Source organism: Ixodes scapularis, unplaced genomic scaffold (assembly GCF_016920785.2).
Source record: "Ixodes scapularis isolate PalLabHiFi unplaced genomic scaffold, ASM1692078v2 PGA_scaffold6__148_contigs__length_123643588, whole genome shotgun sequence".
NCBI lineage: Eukaryota > Metazoa > Arthropoda > Arachnida > Ixodida > Ixodidae > Ixodes > Ixodes scapularis.
The window spans coordinates 8222865-8244066 of record NW_024609881.1 but is presented as its reverse complement, the minus strand read 5'-3'; the positions used below and the strand labels follow the sequence as shown (position 1 = coordinate 8244066).

Sequence of the window (21202 nt, the reverse complement as noted above, 5' to 3'; positions counted from 1 at the left end):
GGACGTTCGTTTACTCGCTTACAAGTCATATGTTCGGTCTCAATTAGAGTATGCCTCTATCATATGGAATCCTTGTCAAGACTACCTTATTCAACAAATAGAGTCAATTCAGAATAGGGCAAGCAGATTTATTTACAAAGATTACTCTCGACACTCCAGCGTATCTCAACTGAAAGAAAAAGCTGACTTGCCACTCCTCTCTATCAGAAGAAAACTTTCTAGGCTAACCTTCGTCCATAACATCTATTATAATAACCCACTCCTCAAGCTTAAACTATTAAAGCCGCCACACCGTATTTTTCCTCGATTTGACCATCAGCATAAGGTATTACTACAAACATCACATACTAAACTTTTCCAGACGTCACCTCTACAGTTGGCAATTTCCGACTGGAACAAACTTCCAGCCAACATTGTAACTTTAGCAAATGTCGACGAATTTAAAAATGCGTGTGCTCAATACTGCGTAAATTGAAATGTATGTTTTCCACGTGTTTTCATTATATTGTTATTTTTGCATGATGTGTGTTCATATTTTCACTGTTCTGTTTTTCTTGTATACTGTTGAATTTCCCCCCTCATGTATGCCCCCTTGGGGCGCTTGTGAGGTACAAATAAATGAAATGAAATGAAATAGACTGACTGAAAAAATTTTAACTGTAACCAAGTTTGAATAAAAACAAAATACTTTACGTTTCGGGACCAGCTCGGTCCCTTGGTCACGGGTGACTATGGGTTGGGCTTTGTAGCTTCACGGAAAAACACGGGCGCAAAGAAGAAATTTGGCAGACCATTCCCGAGAATCAAAGACTCAAGAGCTTGGCGGAATGGACCAGATCATCTGGCTCGCGCAAGCACCGAAAAGAATTATTTGACTCCCTCCTTCGGTTCATTAAGGAAGCTCACCTGACTCACTTTCTTTAATCCCAATCCCCCACCCCAGCACAGCACCGACGGCTTAAGCCCAGCTGACCTGGCCCTGGTGTTTCATCTTATTATTATCAAAGACATTTTCAAACAAAAAAAACTTCCGAACCGGGCTTTAACGCTGGATATTCTTGATGAAGATGAGGTTGAAGATCATTAAGATGATATAGATGAAGAAGATTCGCCCAACCCATAGTCAGCCATGACCCATTTCCAACTACCTTCCCCCCTGCAACAATGCCTTCTAGGTGCCGCACGAGTTCTCTGATTAAAGAATAAAGGGACCAAGCCGGTCCCAAAACGTAGGGTACTTTGTTTTCATTCAAACTTGGCTAAAGTTTCAATATTTTCAGTCAGTTCAGTGCTGGTGTGCGTAAAAAGCACGATTGAAGAGACCTACACCGTTGAAGTTGACAGTCTGATATTACTCTTATTCCTGCCGAGGAAAGCAAAATGAATCACACTGGCCAGTCGTGGAATGCCAACCATGTCGGTAAGAAGGCCGGGACGGTTGTTGCTGTACCTGGCTCAACATTTATCGACGATTGCCCCAAACCAGAGAACACGGATAGCTAACCCCGCCAGTTCCGGACAAATATGATGTCACAACTGCGCGATTAATTAGTTGGGGCTTTGGAGTTGAGGAGGAAAACCGAGGGGAAGGTAGTTGGAAAATTATCGTGACCCCTTTAACATTATGAAACAGTCACGACAAACCATAGTTACCGAGAAAACATGAATTAATTTTCAATAATTAATTGCAATATTTATTACTCGGTTATTATTAATAAATAATATTCTTCTATCCGCATGTTATGTACAGCGCTGCACATTGTGTGCAATGCTGCCCATCATGTGCATTGTGTGTTCCGAAATAAAAAAAAGCTTACAAAAAAAATGCTACGCATTTTGTATCTCCGGACTTTATCCGTAAGATTAAATTCTTCTTGGATTTGGTGGTGGATTTTTTTAGTTGCAGGCCTAGACGAATTTAAGTGCAGTCACTATGAATATCCATTGAGAAGCAGTCATACTTGCAGTTGGATCCACCAATCCGAAACCCCTTTATCGTGGTCTTCACTATCGTCACGTGCGGTATCTTCAATGCTCGAGCCTGACTGGTGGCAGAAGTCGCCGGCACTGCTCTCTCAAGCTGCGGCGTCTCCTCGTGGTTTTGGCTAGCCATCGTTCTGCGTAACACGTTGAGCAGTTGTAGGGTACCAGTGACATTAGCACCATGCACATTTCTTGTCTGCATCATTGTCCTAAACATAGCGGAATGAAACTTGCAGAAACACGAGAGGCCTCATGGTTTCCATTGTCACACGGACCGGAGGCAGTCCATGAGGATACAAGCTTTCCCACGATTTTTCTTAGCATCTTTATTTGCCACCAAGAGACAGCAAGAAATAGGAATGGAGGCTAAATGGAACGTAGCGGAATTGCGTTCAGACGCACATTGGGCCTAGATTTGAGAGCGGTTCCAACGATCAGGGTCACGCAATTTTTGGAGCACCATTAGCTTTTTTTATCTTGACTTGGGGTCATGCGGTATATGTCTAGATTTTACGTGTGGAGCTTATATTTATGTTGTTATGGCACCACCCGGGGCTTCGGCGACATCTATTTCAGGAAAGCAGTGGCAAGGAGGGAAAGTTGCGCCGACCAGTCGGATCTGTCAAAAACCTCAGTGTTTCGCAACTTACTTTTTTTAAATTCCCGCGAAAGATGCCCTGTGTGATTGCTGGCCATAGGAAGACGAGAGCTTGTTTCCCGCATGGTTGTCGCATGGACAGTGAATCATCTGTGTGGCTAATCAACCGAAGACGACTCATGAAGCGGTTATGCCTGAGAGCACTATTAGTGTTTTCAAAGTACTGATTCTAGCGTGGCTGCTGATGTGGCGCTAATGGCCGGTTGCAGATGAGGACCGAAGGACAGCTGGAAGGCAGCCTGGAGTGGAGCTATGCGGAGACGTACTGCTCTGCGCTGTGCAGAGCAGCTGAGCAGGTGCCTCTGGACAAGAAGCTGGCTTCCCACCTTCGCACGCTGCAGAAACTCGGTAGGTGGACGTCGTCGCCTACCATTTACAAATGGTTGTCAGATCGAAAACTCACTACCAAATGTGCAATCTAATCAGTTCAAATTGTCATTTTTTGGGGAATGTTCTTTATTGCAGTAACCAAAATAAATTTGGTTTCTTTTTATTTTCTTTATCGCGCGTGTCTCGAATTATAAATTTTCCCGTTACTTTAATTTATGATGAATTTTACACGAGCCTTCAGCTATAAATTCGGATCATTCATTTATTTATCCCTTTGGTTATAATAATAAAGTCTGAAAACTCGAAACTCTTTGATCTCAAGGTGCTTTTACCTGTCTCGGATGGCAGCCGAGAGAGCCCTCCCAGCCCTGGTATTGATGCAGTAAAGCAGTACAGGAACCTATAGGTGTTGGAGACATTATTACACGCACTGGAGAGTATTTTGCACATAATTAATCATCAGTAAGTGCCTCAGAACTAGGTACTAAAGTGCTGCTCTAGCGAGAAAACCACTTTAATTAGAGGCAGGGACTCTGGGGAACCCCCGTTCCTACAGGCGCAGTTTGAGAGCCCATGTTTTAGAGTAAAAACGAAAGTAACAAAGAAATGTGGCTTTACAGGCATGCTCCTCCTGCCCTCGGTTATTCAGTCAACAAAGCTCTTTCCAACTGGAAGCTCGATAGAGCCAACCATCCTCAGGAGACGCATAAGCATGAAATGTGTAGGTCAGTCGTTCCTTAACCGCCAAACAATATTTAAAAAAAAAAAATAGAAAAAATCGGGGGTGGTCTAGTTGTGTTTTTTATGCCATTTTGATAAATTCCCGCTTGCCTGCTCCTTACTGCGCCCAAAGGAAAAAATTGTGCCAAAGCGAACGAATCTCCAAACGAATTGGTATTTGGAAGAGTTTTCGCCTTGCAACTGTTGGAATCCAGCGGTGTTTGGCCATCACAATCTAATCCGATGTTTCTGGCTCTGCGTATTGTTTCACTTCAATTTTATCGACATTCCTTGTGCTGCGGAGTTTTAGCGATTGTAGTTGCATTTTGAAGAGCATTACTGAAGATTAACAAGCGCAAGTACAGTAATCCTTCGTTATAACGAAATGTTATTTATTTATTTATTTATTTCCTACAGCGCCCCAAAGGGCATTACAGTAGCGGGAGTCACAATAGCAAAAAAATGGATTTTGAGCACACCATAGGTCATCAAGACACATAAGTATGCAAAGTAATATACAAACTCGCACACACATATAAATGTTCATAGAAAAGAAATAACCTTAGTCTGCATAGAAAGGAACACAAATGCATTGATAATATATTCGCACTCAAATAAATTGTTTAGAGCCAATGCTGAATATATTCGCACTCAAATAAATTGTTTAGAGCCAATGCTGGAGTTGCGAAAAAAACGAATTTGGACTTTACAAGGCAACAATCTTGCTTGGCAAGCTGTTCCATTCTTTTATCGTTCGTGGGAAGAGTTACGAAACAAATCAGACTTTGATGTGTACTCCCAAACGTTTTGGTCATGATCTACTCTGCGCGATACATAAAATGGCTCATACAACTAATGTGATCTTTCAATTTTCGATAAACCATAGGAAATACTTTTAGGCACAAATACTTATGCCTAACAGCAAGCGATTTCCATTGCAAACCCTTTTTTATTGCGGAGACACTGCTACCAAAGTTGTAATTATTTGTCACAAATCTAGCGGCACATTTTTGATTTCTTTTAATTTTATCAATGAGATACTGTTGAGATGGATCCCATACAACGCAAGCGTGCTCGAGGAAGAGCTTCACACGAGAGAAAAAAGAGAGTCTGCTTGAGGGATGGTGGAGTGTGCGACAAGTTTCTCCTATAGAAAACCCTGCGTATTGTTGCTTTATCCAAGTTCAATGTGGTCCCAACCGAAATGCACGCATTTTGAAGCAGATTATTCTAAGTCTCTCGGCAGCCGACCACGCTTATTACGAAGGCTGAGGTGTCAAAAGCACACAAGCCTACACGGAGGTGAGCGGAGGCCGTTGTGTTCCCTTCCTTTTCTTCACCGAGGCAAATGGCAAACAAGATAACGGAGCAAACAGGTGACGGAGGGTAGAGCGCGCAGAGTGCTGCTTCCGATGCCGACGTGCCGATGCACCGACGTGGCCAGGGAGGGGCAAGAGCTGCATCCACGTTCCCACGCTACTCGTGGCGCTCGTGGCTGACGCTGCTTATTTAGTAATCCTCGTTGCCAAAACATAAATTGAAATGAAAGAAACCCACAAAAAGGGCGCAGGCCCACGCGGGCCTGCGGGAAGGAAAGTTGATCTCGCATGCCGAAGACGGCAGTAGTTGGCGGCTCGGGACTGGGGCGCCATGCCGGAAAGAAAGAGTTGTCCGAGTCGGTTGGAAATTCAAGCCATTGGTAGGGTTGACGTGAGTGAAGAGAAGGCGAGGTTGGCAAGGTCTCGATGGCCCCGAGGAGCGGATGACGGACCCCACAATCTGCTCGTTGTAGTCCGTCGTGCGTCCGGAAGGTTTTACCAAACAAAATTGGAGGAGTAGACGCGGTGCACGATGGGTGTCAGCTATGCGCGCCGGAGTACCGTGCTCGCTCCGACTAGCAGGTTTAACGAGAGCAGCGTGAGAACCTGGTGGAAATCTCCCACGTGTCGCAACGAATCGTTTGTGATGCAGTTAACGAGGCTGCTGGCATTCTTATTGTGGCTATACCGAAGGAGTTGCGAACCTCTGTCTCAGCTGCATATCGTCGCTATCGGACCTACTTGGAGAATCACGTAGCTTAGCACCAAAAAACACGGGGACAATGAAGTAGACAGACAGGGGTACCCCTGTCTTTCTACTTCATTGTCCCTGTGTTTCTTGGTGCTCACCTACGTGATCATGGGCCAACTGGCCCACATTGCCACTTTAATACTTCAAGGACCTGAAAAAATCTGTGCTCGAACAGTCATTGTGTCAGGACGAAGGTGAGGAAGTTAGAAGCGATAGTTCTGGTTTGGATGACAGCACTGAGAAAGCATAAGCAACTAGTGACATTACCTTCATTTTGAAGTGTAACATTTTGAGGAAGACAGAAAAAGAGAATAGCACTTGCAGAAATGGAAGACAAGTTGAAAGAAAAACTGGAAGAAGCTTTCTTGACTTCACTGTTTATTGGTAAAATGGGCCTGTCTTTTTTTGTGTGCAATACATCATTTTCATTGTCAAGTCACTCAGTTTGATGAAGGCAGCAAATAGAAGACGCTGAAACTTTCAGAAATGAAATGGGAGTGGACAAACAATGTGCAAGAACTTTCTCGAGTTAACTGTTTATTGGCAAAATATGCCCAATTTTCCTCGTATCCAATAAAAGATGAATTTATGTGCCATTAGAGACGACATTCTTTTTTTATATGATTGTAAAAAGTATTGCTGGAAAGTCCTGGAAAATTTGACGTTAGGACCTTGAAAGTCTCTGAAAATCTTCGAATTTCTTCCTTCGTAGTTTCTACTAACCAAACATGCGGCCAATCTTTTTATAATTAAATTGCGACATTGCGGTAATTGAATTTGCAGCATGTGGGGAAATTCCTACGGTGCTTTTAATGCCCAGCCACTGTCTGTAAAACAAGGGCGAAAATGTGTTGTGTGGTTTTCAGAGGCGACCAGGGCCGAAGGGCTGGACGACGCTGCCAGTACGGTACGGTACTGCCTGTTGAAGGCCCAGGCCGTAGCCGGGCTCGCCAAAGACCTCGATGCCGGAGCGGTGCTGAACAAAGAGCAGATGGCAGAATTGCAGTTGGCATCGACCAGCAGCGATCCTCGAAAGGCAAGGCTCCTTTCAGTGCTGGGGAGTCCCTTCGGTTATCATTAATCCGGAACGAATCGCTAGCTCCTAGCAGTTTCCAGTGGTTGGAGACACTCCAGGACCCGTTGTCTGGGAGGTGTTCGTAGAGCACCTTTGCACATATGGTCGGGGGAGTTTGTGAAGGGTGTGTGCAAAGGCGCTGCAAGAGCCTTGGATGAAACCAGAATACACAAAAGAGCGGGGTTGAAGCTAGGATGTGCTGCCGCGAGAGACGCAAACTTCGCATTCCACTCCTGCTGGAGCTCTAGCTCGGGCAAAGTCTTTTTATGGATGCTGCGCACGACGACGTTTGCGACGTCCAGGCACAAAATGTGTACCGTGTTAGTATGTGCAGCATCGGTTCGAGGCAACACGCAACACATTCTGTGTTTTCACTCCATTTGCCATATTTTTGTGGTAAAGAGGCACATATTTTTGTCACCTTACGAGAGATGCCACAGTGCAGTTTTACTGGGCCTTGGCACTTAAACACTCTCGCCTTCCTCCAATGTGTAGAAAGGGGGTCTGTGTAAAGAAAAAAACTATGCAATCCCCCAGAGAATAAGTGAATCAACGAACAAGAGAAGTCTTTTATGCAATTCCTTGGCCACGTGTCACATTGCGTACTGTTCCGAGAGCGAGTGCTGCTTAATAAAGCCGGGTGATTTGTTTGCTCGGGTGGTTGTGCAGATGTCTCTGGAGCTGCGAGAGCAGGCGCTGCAACTGCACCTGAGTGCCGCACACTGCGAGGCGACCCCCGTGTCCGTCAGGGCTGAGGCACAGCTCCGCCTTGCACGGTTCTGCAACACTGCTCTTCAGCAGGAAGAAGGTGAGGGAGGGCCAGACAACTTGTCCACTTGGTGCTGATTCATTGGAAAACAGAGTGCACAAAACAGAACGGAGACCAAAGGCAGATTGGTACAGCAGACGAGTGCTTGTCTGGCGTGACTTCTTTTAACGCAGAATCTGTTTTATCAGCCGATTTCTACGGAGTTGTGTAACAGCCAGCTGTAATGGCAGGCTGTAACGAGTGGATGTAGCAGCCAGCTGTAGCAACCGGTTTTAGTGAAAAACTGAAAAGCGTTCCACCCACAAGGAAGCATATAAGAAGTCTCGAGTCTCCCGGCGTGATTTGAATCCTCAAGATTGTGAGCCTTTGCCCTATGAGTCTTTGCCTATGAGCTGTCCAGGCTCTCTGGTACGCAAAAGCAAGCCCCTTTCCAGTCATGTAGCACCATCTCGCGGCGTGTGTCGGAAATGAAAGTGAATCTTGGGCGGTGACGTTGAGGCTTCCCTAGAAGGCCTATCTGTGTACTTTGTCAGTGGAATCAAGCTCGTATAATATTTTGTTCTTGTCTTTTGTGCGCTCTGTAATGAGTGAGGGAGGAGCCCTCTCAAAATTTTTTTTCTGCATGGACATCAAACTCTTTACTGGAAATTGTATTTAAGTATTTTACGATATGAATATTATGCATTTAGTGTGAATTGAGCGCGGATACTGTATTTCTGCTCGTAATACCTGCCCCTGCGTCTAACCCCCAACTTACTACAGTATAGACCACTTACAACGTAACCGCTTATAGTGCGGGACCGGGTATAACGCGGCTTTTTTAAACCACCGGTTCGCCCCCCATAGAACTCCATGTATTTACATACCGCTTAAAATGCAGGCGCGCGAAGGGAAATACCGGTTATAGTGCGGTTTCTCGAACAGCCCGGTGGCCGTGCCGACTGACCGATGCAGCGAGCACGCTTCCCTGTGCGGCGCTAGATAACGGCGCGAGCCGCAAGCGGCACCCGCGGGGCAAAGAGGATGTCCGAAGAAGCGGGAAGAAGCGAAGAGAGATGCTTCAGTTGCCATAGCGACGGAGGGACGCACGCACGTGTCGTTCACGTGCGTGCGTCCCTCCGCTGCAACGGTTGGAAAACAACCGCAACAACAGACCAATCGCAGGTCGAGGAGAAGTGTTCGCGCGCGTTGCATGCCAGTCATGGGCCGGCGGCCGGCTGCTTGTATCCGCAAACATGGCGTCGGTTGTGATCGTCGACGTGGTAGACAGCGTGGTGGAGCTCATCGTTCGGCGTAAAAGCGCTATCCTTGACTGTGAATTTTCGTTATGTGTCGCTATGATAACCCAGCACGTACTAGAAGGGAAGATCCACCTACTCGTGCGGCGATGTTGTGGCGGCACTCTCAAGACGGCAGAAACGCCCGTGTTTGTTTACTTCGACTACAGTGGTGCTTTCTAAGCATTTGTGTTTTCGAACATTGCCCAGATTTCTTATTTGGAGCATTTCATGCCTGTGCTTAAGTTGAAGGTATTAAGGCCTGTTCTTAAGGCCCGTTCACACTCTTGCAACCGAGTACGACTGAGAGAGACCAGACCGGTTTTTAAGCTTCTTGCGACTCCTTAGGGCCGGATGCGCTACAGCGGAGCTGGTCCTAAGAGATCGCAAGAGGCTTAAGAACCGGTCTAGTCTCTCTCGGTCGTACTCGGTTGCAAGAGTGTGAACGGACCTTTACTCTTGCAACCGAGTACGACCGAGAGAGACCAGACCGGTTTTTAAGCCTCTTGCGATCTCTTAGGACCAGCTCCGCTGCATCGCATCCGGTCCTAAGAAGTCGCAAAAAGCTTAAAAACCGGTCTTGTCTCTCTCGGTCTTACTCGGTCGCAAGAGTGTGAACGGCGCTTTACTGGCACATACCGTATAAAGGACGCGAATTTTCACGCGTTTTTATCGCCGGAGAAAACTGATTAGGGTTAGCAATCCTGAACGCTCGCAACGTCCGTCCGCAACCCGCGACGCCGTTAAAAGGCTCCGCCAGGCAAATGTCGCTCATTTCTTTCAAAATGTGTGACACACTTGAGAGAAAAGTGTACTAGTCTGGTGAAATAAAGACTTTCCTCAAACTAAGCTTTATTTTTCATCTAACATAAAATAAATTCTTTTACAAAGGTAAGTTGTCTGATGGCATGTATTTTGGCCTGAAAAATTTATGTTTTGGTTATAGCGCGGTACCGCTTATAGTGCGGATTTTCGCGACTCCCGCGACATACGTTATATGCAATCTACACTGTACTCTGAAAAAAAAAAAAAATTAAAAAAATACCCCGCAGACTAAGCACGTAAAGCAATGTGCAGATCTCGTTCCTTTATTTTACTCATCGCTGCTGCCACTGCAGCTATATGAGGTGCCTTCACTGTTGCGGGGGCGTAATCCGTATTGTCGAGGCGATTGCTGATGCGGCACTTCTTGAAACTGATATCTGCACTAACTCATCTGGAAAGGTGGCGGTCACGCCAGATTTTTGTCGATACGGCATGACTCTGTACTCCTCAATGAACTTTGCGAGCGCTCTTTCAAGCTCGGGGTATGCACCAGTCTTTGGACCGTGGAAAGATTTTCGGTTGCAGTTTGCAGGCTCACCTTGTCCCATTCTCGCATGCACGACTCGCCAACGTCGTAGCGGCCATTTTCTGGCCTGCTGTCGGTTTCCTTCGGCAACACATCTGACGACAGTCGGGACCTTTGCCGAAGAAATCAGAAACCACGAAAATGGTTGCCGTCGATGGCAGCACTTGTTTGACAACAACGGCGCTCCGCACATTGCCCTCGAATTGACGTCGGCTTGGCTCAGCTGCTCAGCCTGCCAAAACCATGCAAACCCCCCAAAAAAGGAGGAGAAAAAGGAAAAGGTGGTTAATCTATCCCCACGACTTAGCGCATTGCCGTGGGGTGCACTGCCCGCTGAAATTTGTGTATAACCCAACCTGCACCCCTACTTTGCCTATGATTTTATATCAATTTGGATGCAGGTTATATGCAATGAAATACGGTACTTTAGTACAGTGTAGACCGCATATAATGTATGTCGCAGAAGTCGCGAAAATTCACACTTTTAGCGGTACCGCGCTATAACCAAAACATCAATTTTTCAGGCCAAATACATGCCATGAGACAACTTACCTTTGTAAAAGAATTTATTTTATGTTAGATGAAAAATAAAGCTTAGTTTGAGGAAAGTCTTTATTTCACCAGACTAGTGCACTTCTCTCTCAAGTGTGTCACACATTTTGAAAGAAATGAGCGGCTTTTGCCTGGCGCAGCCTTTTAACGGCGTCGCGGGTTGCGGACGGACGTTGCGAGCGTTCAGGATTGCTAACCCTAATCACTTTTCTCCGGTGATGAATACGGGTGAAAATTCGCATCTTTCATACGGTACGCGCCAGTGATACCTTCAACTTGAACACGCATGCGCCAAATCAGAAATCCGGGCGATGTTCAAGGACACAAATGCTTAAAAATCACCACTGTAGTCGAAGTAAACGAACACGATGACACGAGCGTTTCTGCCGTCTTGAGCGCGCCGCCACGACATCGCCGCACGAGTAGGTGGATCTTCCCTTCTAGTACGTGCTGGGTTATCGTAGCGGCACACAACGAAAATTCACAGTCAAGGATAACGCTTTTACGCGGACCGATGACGAACACGACGAAGATCACAACCGACGCCATGTTTGCGGCTAGAAGCAGCCAGCCCGCGACCGGCATGCAACGAGTGCGAACACTTCTCCTCGACCTGCGATTGGTCTGTCGTTGTGGTTGTTCTCCAACGCAGCAGAGGGACGCACGCACGTGAACGACACGTGCGTGCGTCTCTCTTAGCTTCTCCCAGCTCCCGCGAGTGCTGCTTGCGGCTAGCGCCGTCAGCCGTTATCTAGTGTCGCACAGGGAAGCGTGCTCGCTGCTTCGGTCGTCGGTGCGGTCGGCGGGCTATTCCAGAAACCGCACTATAACCGGTATTTCCCTTCGCGCGCCTGCTTTTTAAGCGGTATGTAATTACATGGAGTTCTATGGGAGGCGAACCGGTGGTTTAGAAAAACCGCGTTATACCCGGTCCTGCACTATAAGCGGTTACGTTGTAAGTGGTCTATACTGTATGATTGTTTTAATAAATCGTACGGGCAGCCACAAGTTGTCACTATGAGTATGCTATATTCCCAATCCAGGACAGCTTTTGAACAAAACTTTTTTCCCGCGACTGAAAACGGCAGAAGGGGTGATAAAACTTTCCTGAAGCAAAGCAACGTTCAAAAAATGGTTTGTTATGGAGAAAAGTTTTGTATGCTATCTCGGACAACTGACAGGGAATTGAAAATACTTTTTTGTTGCTGAAATTTGGTTGCAGCAGCGTTCACCATTGCGGGATTCAACTGTATTTCAAAGTGCACGGAGTGAGTTGCTAGCTCCCTTTCTTAAATGTAGAAATACTTGTCCAGCTCGCTTGCACCTTTGCATTTAATTGCATTATAATCTTAAATGTAGGTTCTCTAATAAGGCACGCGCATTTAACGCATCTTTTGTCATGCCAGTTTGTTTGTGAAGGAGCTTGCTTGCATTTGACTGCTTCTAAATAGACTTTGGTTATTCTAACATTGGGGAAGGCCTCAGAAATATGAAAATTGGAATTTTAAGAACACCCTTCCTACCTTTTCAAAGAGCCATGTCACCGTTTGGATTGAGACAAACAATTAAAAATTGATAATTGTTTCTGGTGTGAACAAACGCTACCAGGAACGCTGTTTCCGGACGATCGCCGAACAAGCTTGCCTCTGAGCCTGGTCAGGTCGGTGCTGACGGCCATGCGGCTCGGTAGCGACGCTGCCATCGACATGTTTCCGCGGCTGCTCCAAGTTCTCCAGAGCCATCCTTTGTGCGGAAAGTCCTTTGCGGAGGAGGTAAGACTCTTCTGCCTTGTCTGTACTCTGTTCAGCCTTAAGCTGACAGTCTGGTGGAAGCTAGAACTGCTTCCAGTGCTGGCTGTACTATAAAACTGGATTGCGGCTGGAGCTGGAGATTTATTTTTTTCAGCCGATTTTCAGGATTTTTTTTCATCCAGAAATGGACAAATGTCTCACCTGGGAATGATATTTTTCCTCCTAGAACATGCATTATTTCCAGCTGGAAATGTTTTTTTTTTTTTTTCCTCTAAAAAAATGGATAATTTCCAGCCAGAAATGTTTTCTTTTTTTTCTTCTGGAACATTCATAGTTTCCAGTCGTAAATATCTTTTTTTTTCTTCTGGAACATGCATTATTTTCAGCCAGAAATGTTTTTGTTTCCTCCTGAAACACGCGCATCATTTCCAGCTGAAACAGAAAATTTACCAATTCATTCGATTACAATTTATTTGATGAGACACAGTGATGGTATCTCTACAAGCACACACAAGGCTGTTCTTACACATGCTCTTGTGCAAATATGCTCTTGGAAAGCACTTGTCCTTCAGGTGGTTTGCAGATGCTGCAAATAGTCACGAACTAATACTAGATTCTAGTGTGCCAAATCACAGCTGCCTTCTTGCTTGAAGTTTTGACATGAACAGCAGAAAGAACGAGTACATTAGCAGAAATGCCAATCCGTATAATGGCATGGGTAAAACATGAGGCGGAAGAGAAAAGCTCGCCACAAAACCGACAGATGCAGAGAAAAGTGCACCGGCCTTTTAGTGGATGCGCAGAAATGCTCACAGATTCTTAACATTTTTCCTTAGCGTAGTGGATTGTGCATCACACGTGGCAATTTAATGCAATTAGAATTGGTCACTTCATTAAAAATAATTGTCCTCTTTTTGTAATATTCCTGAATTTCATTGGGCATATTTACTAATTGCTCAAAAATTTGTAATCACCCATTCTGTATATTAATGCCGCGGCAAGTATAAAATCAGTGCATCGGACACCCATAGAAAGCTTCCAGCCCTTCCTAGCTGAGGAAAAAGGAAGACCAGCGAAGCTTTACTATGGTGGGACGACCTCAAGGACGACTTCTTGGACGACCTGAAGGACGACGCCTAGAGGGCAACGTCTAGGACGACCTCAAGAATGACGCCTAGGACGACCTCGAGGACAATGTCTAGGACGACCTCAAGGACGACTTCTTGGGTGACCTCAAGGACGACGCCTAGAGGACAACGTCTAGGATGACCTCAAGAACGACGTCTAGGACCTCCAGAACGACGTCTAGGATGACCTCGAGGACGACTTCCAGGATGACCTCGAGGACGACCTTGAGGATGACGCCTAGGATGACCTCAGGGACGGCATCTAGGACAACTTTAAGGATGACCTCAAGGACAACGTCTAGGACGACCTGAAGGACGACGTCTAGGGTGAACTCAAGGACGACTTCTAAAACGACGCCTAGAGAAATTCAGCCTTTCCACTCTAGTGAAAACCAGATTGGAAAGGCTGGAAAGGTTGCTGCCGTTGCTTATAGATGGCGGTAGCTGTCGAGAGTTTTGTGTCGACATTTATTTAGTGACGGACACGAAACTGGGGAAACTAGCTAGCCCTTTAACAGTTACGCTGTAGAAAGACATGAATTAATTGACAGCTTGACAGTGCACCGTCGGTAGCTCTGTCAGATAAAGAGGTTTGGTTTTTGCAAGCTAATATGAATAGTGGTGAATGAACCGTCTCAGCTTCAAAGATTGTGTGGTGCCTAATACAGTATAGACCACTTACAACGTAACCGCTTATAGTGCGGGACCGGGTATAACGCGGCTTTTTTAAACCACCGGTTCGCCTCCCATAGAACTCCATGTATTTACATACCGCTTAAAATGCAGGCGCGCGAAGGGAAATACCGGTTATAGTGCGGTTTCTGCCACAGCCCGCCGACCGCGCCGACGCAGCGAGCACGCTTCCCTGTGCGACACTAGAAAACTGCGCGAGCCAGTGCTGTTAAGTTTTTTTGGGCAAAGTCGCCAGGATGCGACCTAAAAGTCGCCAGTTTTAGCGAAAAGTCGCTGAGTGGTGATGATGATGATGACCTTTTTCGGATCTTTTTTTTAAACATCATTTAATTTTTTTTTTTTTTGGTGACAATACAAGTGAATAGTTGGAGTCGGCCGTCCCATTCCCAAGGGACTCGCCAACACCTTGAGTGACTCAAGGCGTTGGCGAGAAGATCCTTGTCCAAGAACAAAACAGCGGAAAGCTATTCTGCTTCATCCTTATTGAACAAAACCCTCGCTTTAACCCACATTTTTTTTTTTTTTAAACACCTGATAATATCTGAAAGATGGAGTGGTTCTAAAGTGCTTCGGGGTCGGAGAACGTCCCCTCACCCACAACAGGATGAATAAAAATGAGTGACATCCAGAGCTGTCCCTCTGGAAGCCACCCGAGAGCTATCCGACTGACATATTTCCCCCCCGTCCGCGTAGCTTTAGTAACAACAATTTACATAACTGGGGGAAAAAAAAAAAGTCCCCAAAAAAGTCGCTAAGACTCCAAAAACACAAAATTGCCGCTAGGACGACTGAAAACACTCCAAATTTAGCGACTTTCTCGCTAAGTTAACACCACTGGCGCGAGCCGCAAACGGCACTCGCGGGGCAAGGAGGTTGCTCAAAGAAACGGGGAGAAGCGAAGAGAGAGGTTTCAGTCGTTCCAGTTGCCATAGCGACGGAGGAACGCACGCACGTGTCGTTCACGTGCGTGCGTACCTCCGCTGCATTGGAAACAACCGCAACGACAGACCAATCGCAGGTCGAGGAGAAGTCTCCGCGAGCGTTGCAAGCCGGTCTGCCGGTTGCGGGCCGGCTGCTTCTATCGGCAAACATGGCGTCGGTTTCGGTAGAAGCTCATCGTTCCGCGTAAAAGCGCTATCCTTGACTGTGAATTTTCGTTGTGTGTCGCTATGATAGCCCAGCACGTACTAGAAGGGAAGATCCACCTACTCGTGCGGCGATGTTGTGGCGGCACTCTCAAGACGGCAGAAACGCCCGTGTCGTCGTGTTTGTTTACTTCGACTACAGTGGTGCTTTCTAAGCATTTGTGTTTTCGAACATCGCCCGGATTTCTTATTTGGAGCATTTCATGCCTGTGCTCAAGTTGAAGGTATTACATCCTTTATACGGTACGTATAAAGGATGCGAATTTTCACGCGTTTTCATCGCCGGAGAAAAGTGATTAGGGTTAGCAATCCTGAATGCTCGCAACGTCCGTCCGCAACCCGCTACGCCGTTAAAAGGCTGCTCCAGGCAAAAGTCGCTCATTTCTTTCAAAATGCGTGACACACTTGAGAGAGAAGTGTACTAGCCTGGTAAAATAAAGACTTTCCTCAAACTAAGCTTTATTTTTCATCTAACATAAAATAAATTGTTTTACAAAGGTAAGTTGTCTCATGGCGTGTATTTTGGCCTGTAAAATTGGTGTTTTGGTTATAGTGCGGTACCGCTTATAGTGCGGATTTTCGCGACTCCCGCGACATACGTTATATGCGGTCTACACTGTAGATGAGTAGGTGTTTGTTGATGTAGTCAGTATCGGCTACGTTTTCTGTTATTTTCACGAATAAAACTTTAGTTACGAGAACAACTTTGTCCTGTCCTGTTTGTTGTCTTCACTCCGTCTTCGTCATTTGAGTGTTTTTTTATCATGTATAACGTTTACCAACTCACCCGATTTGCTACCTTACGGAAGACTAGTTCTTACTGTCAGAATGACAAATGATGAGGTGGCAAATAACTGAAGAAACTAAACGTTTAATGGGTTGAACCTGTGCCCAAAACAAAATAGAGAAAGGCTAGCGTCGCAGGCGTCGATGTCGGCGAAACAGCAGGATCGAGCCTTGGGGCGAAAACTGACTTAGGCTTGCCACGCGAAGCAACTAATGTACTCGTGTGGGCTTCTGGAACAATCGGCGTAGAAGGTTTGGCGTGTAGAACATTCTAACCTCAAACGAGCAACACGGTTCTCGAATTTACCACAACTAGGTTGCCTTCATGTCCTGCTTCGCGAACATGAAGGCACTCTAACCAGAACATCACATTAGAGTCAACAAAAATGAACCGGCGGTCAGGCATCGAACCCTGGCTTTCTGCGTGGAAGGCAAGCGCGATAACCATTAAGCCACAAGTGCACTGACTACTTGGTCAGCTGCACGCGCAGCATTATATAGGTCACGAGTAACAACGATGACAGTGTGCAGCTCTGAAGGTCACGTGTGGCTCGCTGTAGCAGGGCACTACTATCGCACGAAGGCAACGTGTGGAAACACCAGCACGAACGTCTAGAAAACGTGCATGTCTGTGGAAGAAAGAATCCTCGATATCCTACTGACTGTTTTATCCTGTTTTCAAAGGTTAGCAAAAGCTTCAAAGAGATTTTCAGGCACAACGTTGTTGCGCATGCACTTTCAGATTTTCAGCATTGACAGTTTTGATTTTTAGCTTTTAGGCAGACATTTCTAAGTTTTCGAACTTTTTCCTGTTCTTCAAGTTTCCAGTTAGGCTTCCGTTACCTAGAGAGTAAACCACAGAAAACACTCGCCCACAATTATTAATTTGGGAGCAATATACCCAATAAGCTTAACAATTATTACAAAAAAAGGACATACCGTATTTACCCGAAAATAGGTCGACCACGAAAATAGGTTGCCCCCTATTTATTGAACCCACCAAAAATTAAAATAACAATATAGCTAGATTTTTTAAACGAAAGAAACAAACATTTATTTCCAGCACTTTCGGCTAAATTGCAGGGCAGTGCCAAAAACTTAAGCATCGTCAGAACTTGCGGACATGTCATTGTCATCCGAAGCTTCGTCAGCTTTGGAAGACAACCCCACAAATTCACAACAATGCCTCACTGGCACCATTGTAAAACGACGAGAAGAAAGAAGGTGGAGACGAGCGAAGCGACGGAAAACCAAATTGGAAGACGGGAGCAACGGCGCGAGTCGCCGCGAGCAACACACAAGCCGCCGCAAGCAACAAACTAAAGTAACCTCCGTTTTCTTCTTTTTTTTTTCTTTCTGTGCGCGTTTGCGAGGGAGGAAGAGGGAGGGAGGGCGAAGTGCATCGCATTCATCTCCCTTCCCTTCCCCCCTTGCCCAGTGAGGGGAAAACTACTGGCACGACCTCGAAACTCGACGCCCCAGGGATCTGCGCAAGAGCCGAGGCCACGGCAGGGGAGGGGTGGGGGGGTGCTGTTGGTTGCTACTGCTTCGGTTATTTTTGTGCACCAAAAGCTTTTGGGGGCAAGGCTCCTTAGAGTCTAGCCTTGTCCGGCATCCGTGCTCACATCGATTGCCATCCCACCTGTCTTCTTAAAAAAGAAAAAAAATGCTTGCGCAGTGGACAGGATTCGAACCCGTGCAGGAAGACCCCAATGGATTTCTAGTCCATCGCCTTAACCACTCGGCCACAACTGCAAGACGAGTAGGGGGCTCTGAGATGTGGTAGTAACTCAAGAGCTGGGGATGTCATGCATGAAACGTTGCATGTAGCCGCTCAACATCTATGCAGGAGAGGGCGCTGCGGTCAAATGCTCAAATGCGTATATAACCACGTTTCATACCACACATATTCCATACCAACGCAGCCCAAAACTCAGCACTACCTTCGAGCAATAAAAAAATCAGCACTACGTATGAACAAAATCAGTACAGTGTAGACAGCATATAACGTATGTCGCGGGAGTCGCGAAAATCCGCTCTATAAGCGGTACCGCGCTATAACCAAAACATCAACTTTTCAGGCCAAAATGCATGCCATCAGTCAACTTACCTTTGTAAAAGAATTTATTTCTATGTTAAATGAAAAATAAAGCTTAGTTTGAGGAAAGTCTTTATTTCACCAGACTAGTGCACTTCTCTCTCAAGTGTGTCACACATTTTGAAAGAAATGAGCGGCTTTTGCCTGGCGCAGCCTTTTAACGGCGTCGCGGGTTGAGGACTGACGTTGCGAGCGTTCGGGAATGCTAACCCTAATCACTTTTCTCCGGCGATGAAAACGCGTGAAAATTCGCATCCTTTATACGGTACGCGCCAGTAATACCTTCAACTTGAGCACAGGCACGAAATGCTCCAAATAAGAAATCCGGGCGATGGTCGAAAACAAATGCTTGGAAAGCACCACTGTAGTCGAAGTAAACGAACACGACGACACGACACGGGCGTTTCTGCCGTCTTGAGAGTGCCGCCACAACATCGCCGCAAGAGTAAGTGCATCTTCCCGTCTAGTACGTGCTGGGTTATCATAGCGGCACACAACGAAAATTCACAGTCAAGGATTGCGCTTTCTACGATGAGCTTCCACCACACCGTCTACGTCGACGATTACAACCGACGCCATGTTTGCGGATAGAAGCAGCCGGCCCGCGACCGGCGTGCAACGTGCGCGAACACTTCTCCTCGATCTGCGAGTGGTCTGTTGTTGCGGTTGTTTTCCAACTCAGCGGAGGGACGCACGCACGTAAACGACACGCGCATTTGTCCCTCCGTCGCTATAGCAGCTGAAGCCTCTCTCTTCGCTTCTCCCCGCTTCTTCGAGCAACCTCCTTGCCCCACGCCTTGCCCCGCGAGTGCCGCTTGCGGCTCACGCCGTTATCTAGTGTTGCAAAGGGAAGCGTGCTCGCTGCGTTGGTCGGTCGGCGGGCTGTTCCAGAAACCGCACTATAACCGGTATTTCCCTTCGCGTGCCTGCATTTTAAGCGGCATGTAATTACATGGAGTTCTATGGGAGGCGAACCGGTGGTTTAAAAAAGCCGCGTTATACCCGGTCCTGCACTATAAGCGGTTACGTTGTAAGTGGTCTATACTGTATCATCAGCACCACCAGAGCTTCGACCCAATCAACATTATTCACCACGTAGGGATGCGGCCATTTTTTTTTAAACAAGAAGCGGCATGCTGTACGGCAACACCGGCGAAATTCTTCAATCAGTATTATAAGTCGACCCTTAATTTTTGGCAATATTTCCCAAAAAAAAACAAAAAAACGTTGACTTATATTCGAATAAATATGGTATTGTTTTTTGCAAAGCTGATGAATTTTAATCATAATAAATTGATATATATTATGCATGATCCAACAACCTCCAGATGAACAGAAGAAAAAAAAAATTGGCGAGCTTTTCTTCGCATACGCTCAACTGCCGCCAAGCTTTTCTCCGTATCCGCCAATTTTGTGGTAAACTTTTCACCGGTGAGCTTTTCTCCGGGATTCAAAACGTGATGCAAGCAGAGGAATCTGTGAAAGCTAGGTTATAAGGTTTTAGTTAGTATGGGCTTATGATAGAGATTCAAGACTTGTGGAAAATGAAATTTAAAGGATAAACAGCTCATAAGTCTCGAACACACTTGGCAGCAGAGAATTCTGTGTTGTCCGTTCAAGTGGTTCGTTTTCTGCTATCTTCAGTTTCTATGTGAAATTAGTCGCCTTTTGCGCACCAGTTGTCAGAGAAATTAAATATGTTGTGGTTAACAGCTGGGAGGGGAACCAAGGTTTTGCAGGGCGACCATTCTTTTCAACAATTTTGACTGCAAAGAACTATTTGCTTTGTGTACATTGGATCTCGGAAAGGATACAATTGTCATTATTTGCATGTGTGAGGTTGCACATGCTTTTGGTCGCGATGACAGCAGAGCTTTATTCTCACAGCTGTCCAGATTAATAGGTGTATTTATGATAGCATGCTAGCTGCATTCTGCACAATGGAAGGGGTTAACAATTTACAAATATTGCGAGCAACACATGGCAATAGAAATGGGTGTTAAGAGCTATTTAAAGAGAAACAACAAATATATTGAAGGCTCGAATACTGAATGAGGAAATAATGTAACATCAAAAATGTTCTGTTTGTGTTTGCTACAATAGGAAAATGTTGTACGATGTGTGCAGCACTGATGCAGGCCGCTATTTTCTAGCCCATTTTACCGAAGTGTTGTAGGGCAGGCAGCTGCTGTGCCATCTTGTGTACTACCTCTGGTGCATCTTGCGTACTGTAGGAAATCGCGTACCGCCGCCGATTCGCCATTTCCCACGTGGTCCGTCAACAAACCGAGTCCAGCCTGGTTCTTTCACGGGAGCGGGATTCCGCTCCCCGTTTATTCGTACAATAAAACACAACTCTACAAAACACTTAATCTAAACTACAAATACACGCGACATTACACAAATATTTACAAACGCACGTTAAGCCCAACGCTAAACACAAAGAAGGCCCTTAGGCCTCGCGTCCCGCGATATCCTAGATCCGGTCGCCACCCACTTGCCTGCCTGCGTCTCGGTCCCGTCCGGAGTTCTTAGAGGCCTCTCGCCCCCTGCCCCACCGAGCATATCTATCGATGGGCGAGGAGGTTTCTCCTCGCCTGCCACGGGGGCGCCTGCAGCGCCCTCCAGTGGCTAGGAGAGAAAGCGCCGCGTCGGGAGCCGAATTCGAGATCCCAATCGACCCCGCGGCAACACGACCATGTGATCGTGTCGCGGCCAAGATTGGCCGAATGGTTTGATGGGCGCCCTCGTGAATTCACGGTGCGCCATAGTACCAAGGTTACGGCGGCGTAACGGATGCGTCGAAAGCTCGGTGTT

The 21202-nt window shown here is 46.3% G+C and overlaps 1 protein-coding gene across 1 annotated transcript in view; it reads left to right on the top strand.

The window, feature by feature from the left end:
* LOC8026835 (DNA-dependent protein kinase catalytic subunit) overlaps positions 1-21202 on the top strand; it is a 374591-nt gene that overhangs the window by 279207 nt on the left and 74182 nt on the right. Inside the window, exons 71-74 of the mRNA XM_029967180.4 lie at positions 2851-2989; positions 6628-6797; positions 7506-7644; positions 12394-12557. Coding sequence (XP_029823040.2) covers positions 2851-2989; positions 6628-6797; positions 7506-7644; positions 12394-12557 — 612 coding nt within the window. The remainder of the gene's footprint in view (positions 1-2850; positions 2990-6627; positions 6798-7505; positions 7645-12393; positions 12558-21202) is intronic.